The 19,131-nt window shown below is 34.8% G+C and overlaps 3 protein-coding genes across 5 annotated transcripts in view; 1 reads left to right on the forward strand and 2 right to left on the reverse strand.

Moving 5' to 3' along the window:
- LOC135689972 (uncharacterized) overlaps positions 1–19,131 on the forward strand; it is a 259,196-nt gene that overhangs the window by 56,777 nt on the left and 183,288 nt on the right. The gene's annotated exons all lie outside the window — the stretch shown is intronic.
- LOC148959615 (uncharacterized) lies at positions 1,228–4,021 on the reverse strand. Its single transcript, XM_089110251.1, has 2 exons — positions 2,309–4,021; positions 1,228–1,738 (listed from the first exon to the last, which is right to left on the reverse strand). The coding sequence occupies exons 1-2, from the start codon at positions 2,834–2,836 to the stop codon at positions 1,721–1,723; spliced, it is 546 nt and encodes a 181-aa protein (XP_088966377.1). The 5' UTR covers positions 2,837–4,021; the 3' UTR covers positions 1,228–1,720.
- LOC148959616 (uncharacterized) lies at positions 4,112–6,510 on the reverse strand. Of its 2 annotated transcripts, none has more exons than XM_089110249.1 (3): positions 5,322–6,510; positions 4,842–4,961; positions 4,112–4,250 (listed from the first exon to the last, which is right to left on the reverse strand). In XM_089110249.1, exons 1-3 carry the CDS (start codon positions 5,534–5,536, stop codon positions 4,217–4,219), a joined length of 369 nt encoding a protein of 122 aa, XP_088966375.1. In that variant the 5' UTR covers positions 5,537–6,510; the 3' UTR covers positions 4,112–4,216. The 2 variants fall into 2 exon arrangements, with proteins under 2 accessions (XP_088966375.1, XP_088966374.1); XM_089110248.1 differs by having other exon boundaries at positions 4,112–4,740.

Genomic DNA, 19,131 nt, shown 5'->3' on the forward strand with positions numbered 1-19,131 from the left:
AGTCTAGTATTGCTGATATCATGCAACATGTTATTATTTGCATTACAATATTAATTATATTATTTGACAAACAATATTATTTGCATTGAGAAAGTTTGACACGAAAAGACTCACAGATACAGCTACAAATATTTTCAGCAAAACATTGACTGCTTCATGCAAAGAGGTTAAAAAAACTGATTATAAAAGGAGTTATGTTTCAGGTGGATATGGTTTGACCTCAACACCAGAGTTTTCAAAGACTAAGACGAGGAAAGGAGATTCAGAAAGTTTGATCTCTAGAAAGAAGCCTAGAAAAGATAATGCTGCCAAGAGGAAAGACATAACTGCTGAAAAACTGATCTATTAACTGATAAATGTCATTTTGAAAAGAATCTCCACCTTGTAACCAGAACCAAAATACGATGTATGCGCTTTCAAGCCGTATATACGGTATCTACCTACTTCTATACCGTATTTTTGGTTTTGAACCAATTACAAAGCCACATTTAAGCTTTTTAGTTGTGTGTATGTTTAATGCTGGAAACCGACGTTGACAGCCTGTTAAGTGGCAAAAATATGTGATGTATCGCCACTCCTTTGTACTGAACCTACTACACACAACTACGTGAATAAATTACCTCAGAAAAAGAACGTCCAGCTTTTTCAAAAAAACCATAGGCGTAGGAGATAAAGGGGCTGGGGTGGGAGGTGGGGGTTTGATGGCTGCAAGAAAAGCTATCGCATTTGGGCTTTATTAAGATAGTTTTATACCGATGAAATTATAATATTTGGCAAGATCCTTACCTATTAAGGCCACCTAAAAGCCTAACATCTGCTACGCCCATGCCTAAAACCTTATGATCGATGAGCATAAACGTATCAAAGTTGCATATTAATGATTGAACGAAATATTTTTGGAAACTACATGCAAAATACTTACCAACAGCGAGGCTACTTGCCAAATGTGAACCACTATAAAAAATTTGGACGATCGCTACTTCCCAACATTATTATGTGTTTTTCCTGCCAAAATGCTCTACAAAAGCCTTCCCTCGTTGGCATTAACTACAGATATACATGTATTGACAATCCATTATTTGTATGATTATAGTTGTTGCATGACTGCTTTTAACAATAGCTACTTGGCAGAAAATTTATAAAAATGAACACAGAAATATAGACATCTTCCTGATATGGCACGAGAAGTGGACAGCTTCTTTTGGAAGTAATGAGAAGTGGACAGCTTCCTGTGCTGGTTGCTTGATATCATGTTGATGTTTCATATTGTGAGCGGGAAGTTTTGTGCAGACGATAATTCAGAGACAACACAAGACATTGTTATAAAAGGAACAGTCAGGATTATGGTCATCATCGACGTTATCATTAGCATTTTCAGTAAAGTTATAATTCTGTTCTATTTACGATTAAAATCATACCCAAAGGAATTGTATGACATGCATTCAGAAAGCATCTACTCAAGCAACCCAAGTTTCCATTTTCAAAATAGAGCCACAGATATAATCTGACAAACTGAGAAATTGATAATTTATACCTACACCGACAAAAAATCCTAAGCTCGGCAAACGGTTTACTTGTCATCTAAATATTCCTTTAATGTTTTACAGCAAAGACTAAAAGATCAATGATGGGATAAAATAATCCTGCGATTTGTTACAATAGTGTTCCTGGTACACCATACGGGACTTGATTCATGTTTCCAAAAACCTTGTGGCCACATTTACCTCTTGTAAGTTACCTGAAATTAGATAACATGTCTATGAGGGGAAAGAACTAACTCATTGTTAAAAGCAACATCAGTCATTATGTGCCTCTTTGCATTTGCTGTCAAATAGCATTACAGTTATTAATTTATGTATACTTAGTAACCTCTAGTGACTAAAATCGGGCAGCATTTTTACTACTACTCTGGATACCAGGGCCACAAAAATTCGAGTGTGGCAACAGAACTCAGGATTAGGGAAGCGGCGTAGTGTCTGTCTGAAAGAAAGAAGAAAGACATTCTGCTTGGTTTTCTATTTAAGCACTCGAAATTTTGTGGTTCTGGAACCTAGGAAATTTCTATGCAGTTTTTTAAGATCTGAAAGAAGTTAATTGTTTGGTAACCAAAAAGTGACCAATTATTTGAAGCGCTAATAATTTGGAAGGACACAGGAAGAGAGGGAAAGATATCCTACGTAAGGGGCACTCCCCCAAAGCTCTAAGCGAAGAACTTCTTTAAGAGGAGGTCCTCTTTGTTGGAGATATGTCCATCTGGTGCTTTTCCCTCCCTTGTAACAAGGCTTGGGAATATATTATTGAAACTTACCGCCTTGAACTTCTGACTTTTGGCAATACGTTCTCGGACTGCATTTAACTTTTTCTCGACGTCTTGAGATTGTTGAAGGATGGGGACTGCCAGTTTTTCGTATACTTCCAATATGTGGAGATACCACCCAAGACCACCAGCAGTTTGCAACTGCTCTTCGGAATTATTATTCCAACCCGCCAGATTAGCTTTCTCTTCCACAAGAAACTCTCGCCACCACTGACTTTCTGCTGCTATGCACCGTTCGTCGCAATATTTTACACCGTTTTCTATTGCCTTCATTGAATTTTGAGCGGCATATGTTGCACTCAGTAAAGGTGGTTCTCCATATGGATATCCAGACAAAACATGGAAAGGCTTGCCATACGAGTTGCCAACCCAATCTCCTTCTGATACCCAGTGACAATACCACATATCAACTTTGCTACCATCGTTGGAAAGCTGAAACTTAAATGTATGTGGCCTACTGTGCTTTTTGAGATGAACGGGATCAACCAAGTTTTGATGTCGAACATATAACTTAGTCATTTAGTGTTGTGTGGGTGATCATAAGATATGTCCGTTTGTTGAATCAATGCTGGAATTGTGGCTGCGTTATGCTTGCTCAATTTAAATGCAATTCAGCTGAACAACTTAAAAAAATTGTTTATATTGATAATTTCACCTTAATGGCGAATATTTCAATTCAATCTGACAAAAAGCCATGAATCCTAGTTAACAAACTACAGGAAAAGGGGCGAATTTCCCAAAAGCTTTGGGGCTTAAGCTTTTGTTGCCTGTTGACTACAAACAGATGTCAATGAATTGATGTACTATCTATATGATAATAGTTCTAAGTAAATATTGGCGAAATTAATCACATCGCCACTGCTACATATTTTATAGAGTGTCCAATGAAAATTACATGGACCGTCAAGCCAACTTTCTCTGATATAACCATTAACTATGAAAGAAATATCACAGCATTCAGTAAAGTTCGAGCAGAAAATAACATTTAAAGATAAGATTATACCTGATCAATATCTTCATGATTATGACCCACTGTCAAAAATGATAACTGTTATCTGAAAGATTTATATTGAAAAAGCTTTTGAATCCTGAGGATTTGCCTGTAAATTCGTCGTGCTTTTTAAAAAAATAACATTTGGAGTAAAATTCTCTTCAAAGTATTCCACACCATCCTTCTTCCATTTTCAGAAGAAAGGTATTTACAAACGAAGGGCAGTTCTCTCCTGGGAACACCTTACGAATTTCTCACCAAAGCACAAGAATTCTCAAAGATTTTAAAACGAAACAATAGGATTTTCATGTGTGAGATTTTCATGGAGTGATATGCCTTACCTTGTGAAATACTCTACCTTGTGAAATACTCTTCTCTTGATCAAAAGGGCACATATGGCAAGAACATAAACATTTTTATTTTCCCACCAGCAATTACCATTTGCAGGTATAGTATGCCTGGCCAGTTAAGTGTGTTAATTTTACAGGTAGTATGTGATATTCACTTTCTACATGCAACACGACAAAGGGTGACTTTTCATTCAAATTTTTTTTTAGTATTAAGGTCCGTTTATCAGCTTTCGATGTCAAATTTTAAAGCCTTTCCAGGAGTATATAATTTGTTTGAAGTTCCAATATAAATGAGGAGCAAGATCAAATTACCACGATGTGTAGCAATAATTATCACATCAAACAGTCCATATACCGAAAATGGTAATAGGTAATATATTTGCTGCTTTAAGATAAATATTGAAAATTTTAATTTACTTTATCAACCTTTGTAAAATACCTTGGAAAAAGCAACCAACGATCGGAGCAGGATATTAATGGTCATGTTTGAATCATGAGGCCATTCATGACAATTGATATATAGGATGTAATGTTTATCCTCATGAGAAAGAACTCCAGTTATGTGCGTTTTGAAGAAATGAATCCTGTGACCCTAGAAGAATTTATGATACAAAGTCAGTTATAAATGTTGAATGATGTTAAACACTACTACCACAGAAAAAGCTAACTGGCCTGCCGCGAGGGTCGGGCTGACACCCCCAGGCCTCAACATGAGCAAGATCCAAAAAAGTTGAACAATTTATTTAAACATTAATTTTGTTTCTACATATGTTCCAATGCTACTGCTGTTATATCTAAATCAAAAAGAGTTTTCGAAAATAGTTTTCGCATAACTGGTTACTGACGTCATTAGTCAAACATTATTGACGTCATTAGGGCCCCATCTTTTAACTATCTCACACCCCATAATAGTTTCAGCAGGACAAATAAAGGTCATATTTCCAAAAAGGGTATTACCTTTTTTATCAGTGATATAGTGAGGAATGTTTGTTTTCGATTGGTCCATTGGTATCATGGACAAGTATTTTGCCGTGTTTGCTTTTGCCTTGTCTTGATGGCTATAGTACACTCTTCTTTCAGATCTACACAAAATAAATTACTTGGCGTGAGGCTTCGTTTGCTTCAGAAGGGTGATTCAGTTACCAAGTTATCATAGCAGCTTTTTATGATTTTTAGAATGTACCTTTGAAGGTCATTGTGACTCTCCTTCAGACTTTTGACGTCTTCTCTTGTAAGGGAGGATGAACATTCCTTTTTCAGTTCTTTGATTAAAGTGCATATTCCACATTTCGTGAATTTGTTTCTGTAAAAGGGAAAAAGGCATCATAAATGCCCGGAGCTCTGAACCAGTTGAAAAGGGGGAAGGCTCATGACTGAAGATTCTGCATAAAAACCCTTTGCTTTGATGGAAAATTAATTGCTTCTTAATTGTAGTATGAACATAAATTTCAACATTTTGAGGGTGCTAAAAATTCAAAAACAGTAGAGTATATATTTTTATGCAAACTTTGCATGTACAACTTTTTGAAAAAATACTGAACAATTGAGCTTTGTCCTTTTTTATCTGGTTTTCATATTTTAGATATCTTTTGATTATATTTCTTATTATGGACTTTGTCAAACAACCCCTCTAGTTGAAAATTATTTATAGATGTAAACTCACTGGTGCAATGGCGACATTGTGGAAACGCTGTGCCCAGTTGTAAAAAAACAAGATTTGCCAACTATTTCCGTTGAGTCTCCGAAACCATCCGAATGCATCTGGGCAACATAGCTGAAATAAATGTCTACTTTCGTGTAGCAAGTCGGCAAAAACATCTTCTCTTCATCCGGACCTCGGTCCCCACTTTCAACTATAAACTTCTCAAGCCAGTTCATCACTCGTACCACTTTTCGGTTTCCCGTTTAGTTCCATGCTTGCCGCTTCTCCCGCCAACTCTACCATAAATTTCAAAATCCTGCTTCAAAGAATATTGCCTGAAAAATTGAAAAAAGTCAAGCCATTAAAATCAGAATCTAGAATCAATATACCCTGGGTACCAGAGCCACATAAATTCGATTGCGGAAATAGAAGCTAGGAGCTAGACCTCGTCCGCTTCTCTGTTTGAAATTCTGTTTAAGCGCTTGAATAGAATCAATGCAACCAGCTTTGTTAACCTATTCTCGAATTCAAAATACACATTTTGTAGATTTTCTATTTTAATATAAAACAGTTTTCAAACCTTAAATCTATAAAATATTGTTTTATCTTTACAGGAATTTGCTAAAAGAACACTTTCCAGTCCTTTCGTTTTGGGTGCATTCTATTATCTTTTCAGAGAAACTAATTTTTTTCAGGTACAATCGTAAAATTTGACTATTTTCAGTAGCTTGAAAAGTTACATAAAAATTAGCAAGAAATTAATGCGATTTGGATTAACCAATCTTTGTTATTGCAAAAAACTGTAGGCTCCTACATATGATTGGAGATTCCATGAATGAACTGCCAAGCTTTGCGACAAATCTTATTGGTTCCAATGAAAAAAAGCCCAGTTTCCTTCTGTTGGTTCACAGTTTTATTCACTGTTACATCCTGTACTTTCAATATGCAAGGTAAACTACAATTCCACCGAAATAGAATCCCTTCTACCATCCATCGAGGCATTTTCTTAGCCACTCTTAATATACAACCAACTACTCTACAGACTACATTGACTACAAAACATTTAGCATCCAGGCAAAGGTAAACCTTTTAAAGAAATTACACCAAAGTCAGCAATGATGCTTTTAAACAATCTTCTTATATTTTGATATTGAAAACCACCTGGTTTGTTTCAAAATTGCCAGGTTCGTAAAGCCGCATTTATACGAGCAGGTTTCATTGACAATTTTTCTTTGAAAAGTTAATTTTGCTCGTGTAGATTGGGGTGTATTGAGGAAAAATTGCAATTTTTTCGTTGACAAGTGTACTTGTTTAATTTTGAAAAATTGGTGTGCCAGTTTTTTGCAAGTGCATTTCTATGGCACGCCATTCCTGTCAAAACATCAGAAAATTGTATCAGTAATCAGGAATCACAAACTGCATGACAGAAAATTTGCAACACGTATTAGGATTTGTTTGCTATATGGCATGCCATTCCTGTCAAAACATCAGAAAATCGTATCAGTAATCAGGAATCACAAATTGCATGACAGAAATTTTGCACCACGTATTAGGATTTGTTTGCTATATGGCACGCCATTCCTGTCAAAACATCAGAAAATCGTATCAGTAATCAGGAATCACAAATTGCATGACAGAAATTTTGCACCACGTATTAGGATTTGTTTGCTATATGGCACGACATTCCTGTCAAAACATCAGAAAATCGTATCAGTAATCAGGAATCACAAATTGCATGACAGAAATTTTGCACCACGTATTAGGATTTGTTTGCTATATGGCACGCCATTCCTGTCAAAACATCAGAAAATCGTATCAGTAATCAGGAATCACAAATTGCATGACAGAAATTTTGCACCACGTATTAGGATTTGTTTGCTATATGGCACGCCATTCCTGTCAAAACATCAGAAAATCGTATCAGTAATCAGGAATCACAAATTGCATGACAGAAATTTTGCACCACGTATTAGGATTTGTTTGCTATATGGCACGCCATTCCTGTCAAAACATCAGAAAATCGTATCAGTAATCAGGAATCACAAATTGCATGACAGAAATTTTGCACCACGTATTAGGATTTGTTTGCTATATGGCACGCCATTCCTGTCAAAACATCAGAAAATCGTATCAGTAATCAGGAATCACAAATTGCATGACAGAAATTTTGCACCACGTATTAGGATTTGTTTGCTATATGGCACGCCATTCCTGTCAAAACATCAGAAAGTCGTATCAGTAATCAGGAATCACAAATTGCATGACAGAAATTTTGCACCACGTATTAGGATTTGTTTGCTATATGGCACGCCATTCCTGTCAAAACATCAGAAAATCGTATCAGTAATCAGGAATCACAAATTGCATGACAGAAATTTTGCACCACGTATTAGGATTTGTTTGCTATATGGCACGCCATTCCTGTCAAAACATCAGAAAATCGTATCAGTAATCAGGAATCACAAATTGCATGACAGAAATTTTGCACCACGTATTAGGATTTGTTTGCTATATGGCATGCCATTCCTGTCAAAACATCAGAAAATCGTATCAGTAATCAGGAATCACAAATTGCATGACAGAAATTTTGCACCACGTATTAGGATTTGTTTGCTATATGGCACGCCATTCCTGTCAAAACATCAGAAAATCGTATCAGTAATCAGGAATAACAAATTGCATGACAGAAATTTTGCACCACGTATTAGGATTTGTTTGCTATATGGCACGCCATTCCTGTCAAAACATCAGAAAATCGTATCAGTAATCAGGAATCACAAATTGCATGACAGAAATTTTGCACCACGTATTAGGATTTGTTTGCTATATGGCACGCCATTCCTGTCAAAACATCAGAAAATCGTATCAGTAATCAGGAATCACAAATTGCATGACAGAAATTTTGCACCACGTATTAGGATTTGTTTGCTATATGGCACGCCATTCCTGTCAAAACATCAGAAAATCGTATCAGTAATCAGGAATCACAAATTGCATGACAGAAATTTTGCACCACGTATTAGGATTTGTTTGCTATATGGCATGCCATTCCTGTCAAAACATCAGAAAATCGTATCAGTAATCAGGAATCACAAATTGCATGACAGAAATTTTGCACCACGTATTAGGATTTGTTTGCTATATGGCACGCCATTCCTGTCAAAACATCAGAAAATCGTATCAGTAATCAGGAATCACAAATTGCATGACAGAAATTTTGCACCACGTATTAGGATTTGTTTGCTATATGGCACGCCATTCCTGTCAAAACATCAGAAAATCGTATCAGTAATCAGGAATCACAAATTGCATGACAGAAATTTTGCACCACGTATTAGGATTTGTTTGCTATATGGCACGCCATTCCTGTCAAAACATCAGAAAATCGTATCAGTAATCAGGAATCACAAATTGCATGACAGAAATTTTGCACCACGTATTAGGATTTGTTTGCTATATGGCACGCCATTCCTGTCAAAACATCAGAAAATCGTATCAGTAATCAGGAATCACAAATTGCATGACAGAAATTTTGCACCACGTATTAGGATTTGTTTGCTATATGGCACGCCATTCCTGTCAAAACATCAGAAAATCGTATCAGTAATCAGGAATCACAAATTGCATGACAGAAATTTTGCACCACGTATTAGGATTTGTTTGCTATATGGCATGCCATTCCTGTCAAAACATCAGAAAATCGTATCAGTAATCAGGAATCACAAATTGCATGACAGAAATTTTGCACCACGTATTAGGATTTGTTTGCTATATGGCACGCCATTCCTGTCAAAACATCAGAAAATCGTATCAGTAATCAGGAATCACAAATTGCATGACAGAAATTTTGCACCACGTATTAGGATTTGTTTGCTATATGGCACGCCATTCCTGTCAAAACATCAGAAAATCGTATCAGTAATCAGGAATCACAAATTGCATGACAGAAATTTTGCACCACGTATTAGGATTTGTTTGCTATATGGCACGCCATTCCTGTCAAAACATCAGAAAATCGTATCAGTAATCAGGAATCACAAATTGCATGACAGAAATTTTGCACCACGTATTAGGATTTGTTTGCTATATGGCACGCCATTCCTGTCAAAACATCAGAAAATCGTATCAGTAATCAGGAATCACAAATTGCATGACAGAAATTTTGCACCACGTATTAGGATTTGTTTGCTATATGGCACGCCATTCCTGTCAAAACATCAGAAAATCGTATCAGTAATCAGGAATCACAAATTGCATGACAGAAATTTTGCACCACGTATTAGGATTTGTTTGCTATATGGCATGCCATTCCTGTCAAAACATCAGAAAATCGTATCAGTAATCAGGAATCACAAATTGCATGACAGAAATTTTGCACCACGTATTAGGATTTGTTTGCTATATGGCACGCCATTCCTGTCAAAACATCAGAAAATCGTATCAGTAATCAGGAATAACAAATTGCATGACAGAAATTTTGCACCACGTATTAGGATTTGTTTGCTATATGGCACGCCATTCCTGTCAAAACATCAGAAAATCGTATCAGTAATCAGGAATCACAAATTGCATGACAGAAATTTTGCACCACGTATTAGGATTTGTTTGCTATATGGCACGCCATTCCTGTCAAAACATCAGAAAATCGTATCAGTAATCAGGAATCACAAATTGCATGACAGAAATTTTGCACCACGTATTAGGATTTGTTTGCTATATGGCACGCCATTCCTGTCAAAACATCAGAAAATCGTATCAGTAATCAGGAATCACAAATTGCATGACAGAAATTTTGCACCACGTATTAGGATTTGTTTGCTATATGGCACGCCATTCCTGTCAAAACATCAGAAAATCGTATCAGTAATCAGGAATCACAAATTGCATGACAGAAATTTTGCACCACGTATTAGGATTTGTTTGCTATATGGCACGCCATTCCTGTCAAAACATCAGAAAATCGTATCAGTAATCAGGAATCACAAATTGCATGACAGAAATTTTGCACCACGTATTAGGATTTGTTTGCTATATGGCACGCCATTCCTGTCAAAACATCAGAAAATCGTATCAGTAATCAGGAATCACAAATTGCATGACAGAAATTTTGCACCACGTATTAGGATTTGTTTGCTATATGGCACGCCATTCCTGTCAAAACATCAGAAAATCGTATCAGTAATCAGGAATCACAAATTGCATGACAGAAATTTTGCACGACGTATTAGGATTTGTTTGCTATATGGCACGCCATTCCTGTCAAAACATCAGAAAATCGTATCAGTAATCAGGAATCACAAATTGCATGACAGAAATTTTGCACCACGTATTAGGATTTGTTTGCTATATGGCACGCCATTCCTGTCAAAACATCAGAAAATCGTATCAGTAATCAGGAATCACAAATTGCATGACAGAAATTTTGCACCACGTATTAGGATTTGTTTGCTATATGGCACGCCATTCCTGTCAAAACATCAGAAAATCGTATCAGTAATCAGGAATCACAAATTGCATGACAGAAATTTTGCACCACGTATTAGGATTTGTTTGCTATATGGCATGCCATTCCTGTCAAAACATCAGAAAATCGTATCAGTAATCAGGAATCACAAATTGCATGACAGAAATTTTGCACCACGTATTAGGATTTGTTTGCTATATGGCACGCCATTCCTGTCAAAACATCAGAAAATCGTATCAGTAATCAGGAATCACAAATTGCATGACAGAAATTTTGCACCACGTATTAGGATTTGTTTGCTATATGGCACGCCATTCCTGTCAAAACATCAGAAAATCGTATCAGTAATCAGGAATCACAAATTGCATGACAGAAATTTTGCACCACGTATTAGGATTTGTTTGCTATATGGCACGCCATTCCTGTCAAAACATCAGAAAATCGTATCAGTAATCAGGAATCACAAATTGCATGACAGAAATTTTGCACCACGTATTAGGATTTGTTTGCTATATGGCACGCCATTCCTGTCAAAACATCAGAAAATCGTATCAGTAATCAGGAATCACAAATTGCATGACAGAAATTTTGCACCACGTATTAGGATTTGTTTGCTATATGGCACGCCATTCCTGTCAAAACATCAGAAAATCGTATCAGTAATCAGGAATCACAAATTGCATGACAGAAATTTTGCACCACGTATTAGGATTTGTTTGCTATATGGCACGCCATTCCTGTCAAAACATCAGAAAATCGTATCAGTAATCAGGAATCACAAATTGCATGACAGAAATTTTGCACCACGTATTAGGATTTGTTTGCTATATCTCAGAACTTGTGTGATATGTATCAGAAATTCTTGGCATTTTAAAATTGCAACAGATCATTGAAAATCACAATTCAGAAGTAACTAACTTTTCTGTTTGCTCTAGATTTTCTGATTACTGTAAATTTTCTGATTACTCTCAATTTCCTGATTACTCTCAATTTCCTGATTGTTCCAAATTTTCTAATTACTCTAAATTTTCTGATTACTCTCAATTCGAATGATCCCGTTCTGAATAGAAATCTTATCCAGAATACGCAGTTTATGTATTTTTTTACATGTACCCCCCAAGATCCTATGAAAATTCTAAATTCAGCCTCTCTTTCCATTCTCAATTCGAAATATCCCGTTCTGAATAGAAATGTTATCTAAAATTCGCAGTTTATGTATTTTTTTACATGTACCCCCCAAGATCCTATGAAAAATCTAAATCCAGCCTCTCTTTTCTTTCTCAATTCGAATTATCCCGTTCTGGATAGAAATCTTATCTAAAACTCGCAGTTATGTATTTTTTTACATGTACCCCCTAAGATCCTATGAAAAATCTAAATTCAGCCTCTCTTTCCATTCTCAATTCGAATTATCCGTTCTGAATAGAAATCTTATCTAAAACTCGCAGTTATGTATTTTTTCACGTGTACCCCCTAAGATCCTATGAAAAATCTAAATTCAGCCTCTCTTTTCATTCTCAATTCGAATTATCCCGTTCTGGATAGAAATCTTATCTAAAACTCGCAGTTATGTATTTTTTCACGTGTACCCCCTAAGATCCTATGGAAAATCTAAATTCAGCCTCTGTTTTCATTCTCAATTCGAATTATCCCGTTCTGAATAGAAATTTTATCTAAAATTCGCAGTTTATGTATTTTTCTACATGTACCCTCTAAGATCCTATGAAAATTCTAAATTCAGCCTCCCTTTCCATTCTCAATTCGAAATATCCCGTTCTGAATAGAAATGTTATCTAAAATTCGCAGTTTATGTATTTTTTTACATGTACCCCCCAAGATCCTATGAAAAATCTAAATCCAGCCTCTCTTTTCATTCTCAATTCGAATTATCCTGTTCTGAATAGAAATCATATCTAAAATTCGCAGTGTATGTATTTTTTCACATGTTCCCCCTAAGATCCTATGAAAAATCTAAATTCACCCTCTCTTTCCATTCTCAATTCGAATTATCCCGTTCTGAATAGAAATCTTATCTAAATGTCGCAGTATATGTATTTTTTTAAATGTACCCCCTAAGATTCTATGAAAAATCTAAATCCAGCCTCTCTTTCCATTCTCAATTCGAAATATCCCGTTCTGAATAGAAATGTTATCTAAAACTCGCAGTTATGTATTTTTTCACGTGTACCCCCTAAGATCCTATGAAAAATCTAAATTCAGCCTCTCTTTTCATTCTCAATTCGAATTATCCCGTTCTGGATAGAAATCTTATCTAAAACTCGCAGTTATGTATTTTTTCACGTGTACCCCCTAAGATCCTATGGAAAATCTAAATTCAGCCTCTGTTTTCATTCTCAATTCGAATTATCCCGTTCTGAATAGAAATTTTATCTAAAATTCGCAGTTTATGTATTTTTCTACATGTACCCTCTAAGATCCTATGAAAATTCTAAATTCAGCCTCCCTTTCCATTCTCAATTCGAAATATCCCGTTCTGAATAGAAATGTTATCTAAAATTCGCAGTTTATGTATTTTTTTACATGTACCCCCCAAGATCCTATGAAAAATCTAAATCCAGCCTCTCTTTTCATTCTCAATTCGAATTATCCTGTTCTGAATAGAAATCATATCTAAAATTCGCAGTGTATGTATTTTTTCACATGTTCCCCCTAAGATCCTATGAAAAATCTAAATTCACCCTCTCTTTCCATTCTCAATTCGAATTATCCCGTTCTGAATAGAAATCTTATCTAAATGTCGCAGTATATGTATTTTTTTAAATGTACCCCCTAAGATTCTATGAAAAATCTAAATCCAGCCTCTCTTTCCATTCTCAATTCGAAATATCCCGTTCTGAATAGAAATGTTATCTAAAATTCGCAGTATATGTATTTTTTTACATGTACCCCCCAAGATCCTATGAAAAATCTAAATCCAGCCTCTCTTTTCATTCTCAATTCGAATTATCCTGTTCTGAATAGAAATCTTATCTAAAACTCGCAGTTATGTATTTTTTTACATGTACCCCCCAAGATCCTATGAAAAATCTAAATTTAGCCTCTCTTTTCATTCTCAATTCAAATTGTTCCGTTCTGGATAGAACTCTTATCTAAAACTCGCAGTATATGTATTTTTTTACATGTACCCCCCAAGATCCTATGAAAAATCTAAATCCAGCCTCTCTTTTCATTCTCAATTCGAATTATCCCGATCTGAATAGAAATCATATCTAAAATTCGCAGTGTATGTATTTTTTTACATGTTCCCCCTAAGATCCTATGAAAAATCTAAATTCACCCTCTCTTTCCATTCTCAATTCGAATTATCCCGTTCTGAATAGAAATCTTATCTAAAAGTCGCAGTATATGTATTTTTTTAAATGTACTCCCTAAGATTCTATGAAAAATCTAAATCCAGCCTCTCTTTCCATTCTCAATTCGAATTATCCCGTTCTGAATAGAAATCATATCTAAAATTCGCAGTGTATGTATTTTTTTAAATGTACCCCCTAAGATTCTATGAAAAATCTAAATCCAGCCTCTCTCTTCATTCTCAATTCGAATTATCCCGTTCTGGATAGAAATCTTATCTAAAATTCGCAGTGTATGTATTTTTTTACATGTTCCCCCTAAGATCCTATGAAAAATCTAAATTCACCCTCTCTTTCCATTCTCAATTCGAATTATCCCGTTCTGAATAGAAATCTTATCTAAAAGTCGCAGTATATGTATTTTTTTAAATTTACCCCCTAAGATTCTATGAAAAATCTAAATCCAGCCTCTCTTTCCATTCTCAATTCGAATTATCCCGTTCTGAATAGAAATCATATCTAAAATTCGCAGTGTATGTATTTTTTTAAATGTACCTCCTAAGATTCTATGAAAAATCTAAATCCAGCCTCTCTTTCCATTCTCAATTCGAATTATCCCGTTCTGAATAGAAATCTTATCCAGAAAACTTAGTTTATGTATTTTTTTTCATGTACCCCCTAAGATCCTATGAAAAATCTAAATCCAGCCTCTCTTTCCATTCTCAATTCGAATTATCCCGTTCTGAATAGAAATCTTATCCAGAATACTCAGTTTATGTATTTTTTCTCATGTACCCCCTAAGATCCTATGAAAAATCTAAATTCAGCCTCTGTTTTCATTCTCAATTCGAATTATCCCGTTCTGAATAGAAATCTTATCTAAAACTCGCTGATATGTATTTTTTTAGATGTACCCCCTAAGATCCTATGAAAAATCTAAATACATCCTTTCTTTTCATTCTCAATTCGAATTATCCCGTTCTGGATAGAAATCTTATCTAAAACTCGCAGTTATGTATTTTTTCACGTGTACCCCCTAAGATCCTATGAAAAATCTAACTACAGCCTCTCTTTTCATTCTCAATTCGAATTATCCCGATCTGGATAGAAATCTTATCTAAAACTCGCAGTTATGTATTTTTTCACGTGTACCCCCTAAGATCCTATGGAAAATCTAAATTCAGCCTTTCTTTTCATTCTCAATTCGAATTATCCCGTTCTGGATAGAAATCTTATCTAAAACTCGCAGTATAAATATTTTTTTACATGTACCCCCTAAGATTCTATGAAAAATCTAAATCCAGCCTCTCTTTCCATTCTCAATTCGAAATATCCCGTTCTGAATAGAAATGTTATCTAAAATTCGCAGTATATGTATTTTTTTACATGTACCCCCCAAGATCCTATGAAAAATCTAAATCCAGCCTCTCTTTTCATTCTCAATTCGAATTATCCTGTTCTGAATAGAAATCTTATCTAAAACTCGCAGTTATGTATTTTTTTACATGTACCCCCCAAGATCCTATGAAAAATCTAAATTTAGCCTCTCTTTTCATTCTCAATTCAAATTGTTCCGTTCTGGATAGAACTCTTATCTAAAACTCGCAGTATATGTATTTTTTTAAATGTACTCCCTAAGATTCTATGAAAAATCTAAATCCAGCCTCTCTTTCCATTCTCAATTCGAATTATCCCGTTCTGAATAGAAATCATATCTAAAATTCGCAGTGTATGTATTTTTTTAAATGTACCCCCTAAGATTCTATGAAAAATCTAAATCCAGCCTCTCTCTTCATTCTCAATTCGAATTATCCCGTTCTGGATAGAAATCTTATCTAAAATTCGCAGTGTATGTATTTTTTTACATGTTCCCCCTAAGATCCTATGAAAAATCTAAATTCACCCTCTCTTTCCATTCTCAATTCGAATTATCCCGTTCTGAATAGAAATCTTATCTAAAAGTCGCAGTATATGTATTTTTTTAAATTTACCCCCTAAGATTCTATGAAAAATCTAAATCCAGCCTCTCTTTCCATTCTCAATTCGAATTATCCCGTTCTGAATAGAAATCATATCTAAAATTCGCAGTGTATGTATTTTTTTAAATGTACCTCCTAAGATTCTATGAAAAATCTAAATCCAGCCTCTCTTTCCATTCTCAATTCGAATTATCCCGTTCTGAATAGAAATCTTATCCAGAAAACTTAGTTTATGTATTTTTTTTCATGTACCCCCTAAGATCCTATGAAAAATCTAAATCCAGCCTCTCTTTCCATTCTCAATTCGAATTATCCCGTTCTGAATAGAAATCTTATCCAGAATACTCAGTTTATGTATTTTTTCTCATGTACCCCCTAAGATCCTATGAAAAATCTAAATTCAGCCTCTGTTTTCATTCTCAATTCGAATTATCCCGTTCTGAATAGAAATCTTATCTAAAACTCGCTGATATGTATTTTTTTAGATGTACCCCCTAAGATCCTATGAAAAATCTAAATACATCCTTTCTTTTCATTCTCAATTCGAATTATCCCGTTCTGGATAGAAATCTTATCTAAAACTCGCAGTTATGTATTTTTTCACGTGTACCCCCTAAGATCCTATGAAAAATCTAACTACAGCCTCTCTTTTCATTCTCAATTCGAATTATCCCGATCTGGATAGAAATCTTATCTAAAACTCGCAGTTATGTATTTTTTCACGTGTACCCCCTAAGATCCTATGGAAAATCTAAATTCAGCCTTTCTTTTCATTCTCAATTCGAATTATCCCGTTCTGGATAGAAATCTTATCTAAAACTCGCAGTATAAATATTTTTTTACATGTACCCCCTAAGATCCTATGAAAAATCTAAATTCAGCCTATCTTTTCATTGTCAATTCGAATTATCCCGATCTGAATAGAAATCATATCTGAATCTCGCAGTATATGTATTTTTTTACATGTAACCCCTAAGATCCTATGAAAAATCTAAATTCAGCCTCTCTTTTCATTCTCAATTCGAATTATCCCGTTCTGGATAGAAATCATATCTAAAACTCGCAGTATATCTATTTTTTTACATGTACCCCCTAAGATCCTATGAAAAATCTAAATTTAGCCTCTTTTTTCAATCTCAATTCGAATTATCCCGATCTGAATAGAAATCATATCTAAATCTCGCAGTATATGTATTTTTTTACATGTACCCCCTAAGATCCTATGAAAAATCCAAATTCAGCCTCTCTTTTCACTCTTAATTAGAATTATCCCGTTTTGGATAGAAATCTTATCTAAAACTCGCAGTTTTGTATTTTTTTAAATGTACCCCCTAAGATTCTATGAAAAATCTAAATACAGCCTCTCTCTTCATTCTCAATTCGACTTATCCCTTTCTGGATAAAAATCTTATCTAAAACTCGCAGTTATGTATTTTTTCACGTGTACCCCCTAAGATCCTATGAAAAATCTAAATACAGCCTCTCTTTTCATTCTTAATTAGAATTATCCCGTTCTGGATAGAAATCTTATCTAAAACTCGCTGTTATGTATTTTTTTACATGTACCCCCTAAGATCCTATGAAAAATCTAAATACATCCTTTCTTTTCATTCTCAATTCGAATTATCCCGTTCTGGATAGAAATCTTATCTAAAACTCGCAGTTATGTATTTTTTCACGTGTACCCCCTAAGATCCTATGAAAAATCTAAATACAGCCGCTCTTTTCATTCTTTATTAGAATTATCCCGTTCTGGATAGAAATCTTATCTGAAACTCGCTGTTATGTATTTTTTTACATGTACCCCCTAAGATTCTATGAAAAATCTAAATACAGCCTCTCTTTTCATTCTCAATTCGAATTATCCCGTTCTGGATAAAAATCTTATCTAAAACTCGCAGTTATGTATTTTTTCACGTGTACCCCCTAAGATCCTATGAAAAATCTAAATACAGCCTCTCTTTCCATTCTCAATTCGAATTATCCCGATCTGGATAGAAATCTTATCTAAAACTCGCAGTTATGTATTTTTTCACGTGTACCCCCTAAGATCCTATGGAAAATCTAAATTCAGCCTTTCTTTTCATTCTCAATTCGAATTATCCCGTTCTGGATAGAAATCTTATCTAAAACTCGGAGTATTTATTTTTTTTTACATGTACCCCCTAAGATCCTATGAAAAATCTAAATTCAGCCTATCTTTTCATTGTCAATTCGAATTATCCCGATCTGAATAGAAATCATATCTGAATCTCGCAGTATATGTATTTTTTTACATGTACCCCCTAAGATCCAATGAAAAATCCAAATTCAGCCTGTCTTTTCACTCTTAATTAGAATTATCCCGTTCTGAATAGAAATCTTATCCAGAATACGCAGTTTATGTATTTTTTTACATGTACCCCCCAAGATCCTATGAAAATTCTAAATTCAGCCTCTCTTTCCATTCTCAATTCGAAATATCCCGTTCTGAATAGAAATGTTATCTAAAATTCGCAGTTTATGTATTTTTTTACATGTACCCCCCAAGATCCTATGAAAAATCTAAATCCAGCCTCTCTTTTCATTCTCAATTCGAATTATCCCGTTCTGAATAGAAATCATATCTAAAATTCGCAGTGTATGTATTTTTTTAAATGTACCCCCTAAGATTCTATGAAAAATCTAAATCCAGCCTCTCTTTTCATTCTCAATTCGAATTATCCCGTTCTGGATAGAAATCTTATCTAAAATTCGCAGTATATGTATTTTTCTAAATGTACCCCCTAAGATCCTATGAAAAATCTAAATCCAGCCTCTCTTTCCACTCTCAATTCGAATTATCCCGTTCTGAATAGAAATCTTATCCAGAATACGCAGTTTATGTATTTTTTTACATGTACCCCCCAAGATCCTATGAAAATTCTAAATTCAGCCTCTCTTTCCATTCTCAATTCGAAATATCCCGTTCTGAATAGAAATGTTATCTAAAATTCGCAGTTTATGTATTTTTTTACATGTACCCCCCAAGATCCTATGAAAAATCTAAATCCAGCCTCTCTTTTCATTCTCAATTCGAATTATCCCGTTCTGGATAG

The sequence above is a fragment of the Rhopilema esculentum genome, chromosome 9 (assembly GCF_057945365.1).
Source record: "Rhopilema esculentum isolate cy_ngs chromosome 9, ASM5794536v1, whole genome shotgun sequence".
Lineage (NCBI taxonomy): Eukaryota > Metazoa > Cnidaria > Scyphozoa > Rhizostomeae > Rhizostomatidae > Rhopilema > Rhopilema esculentum.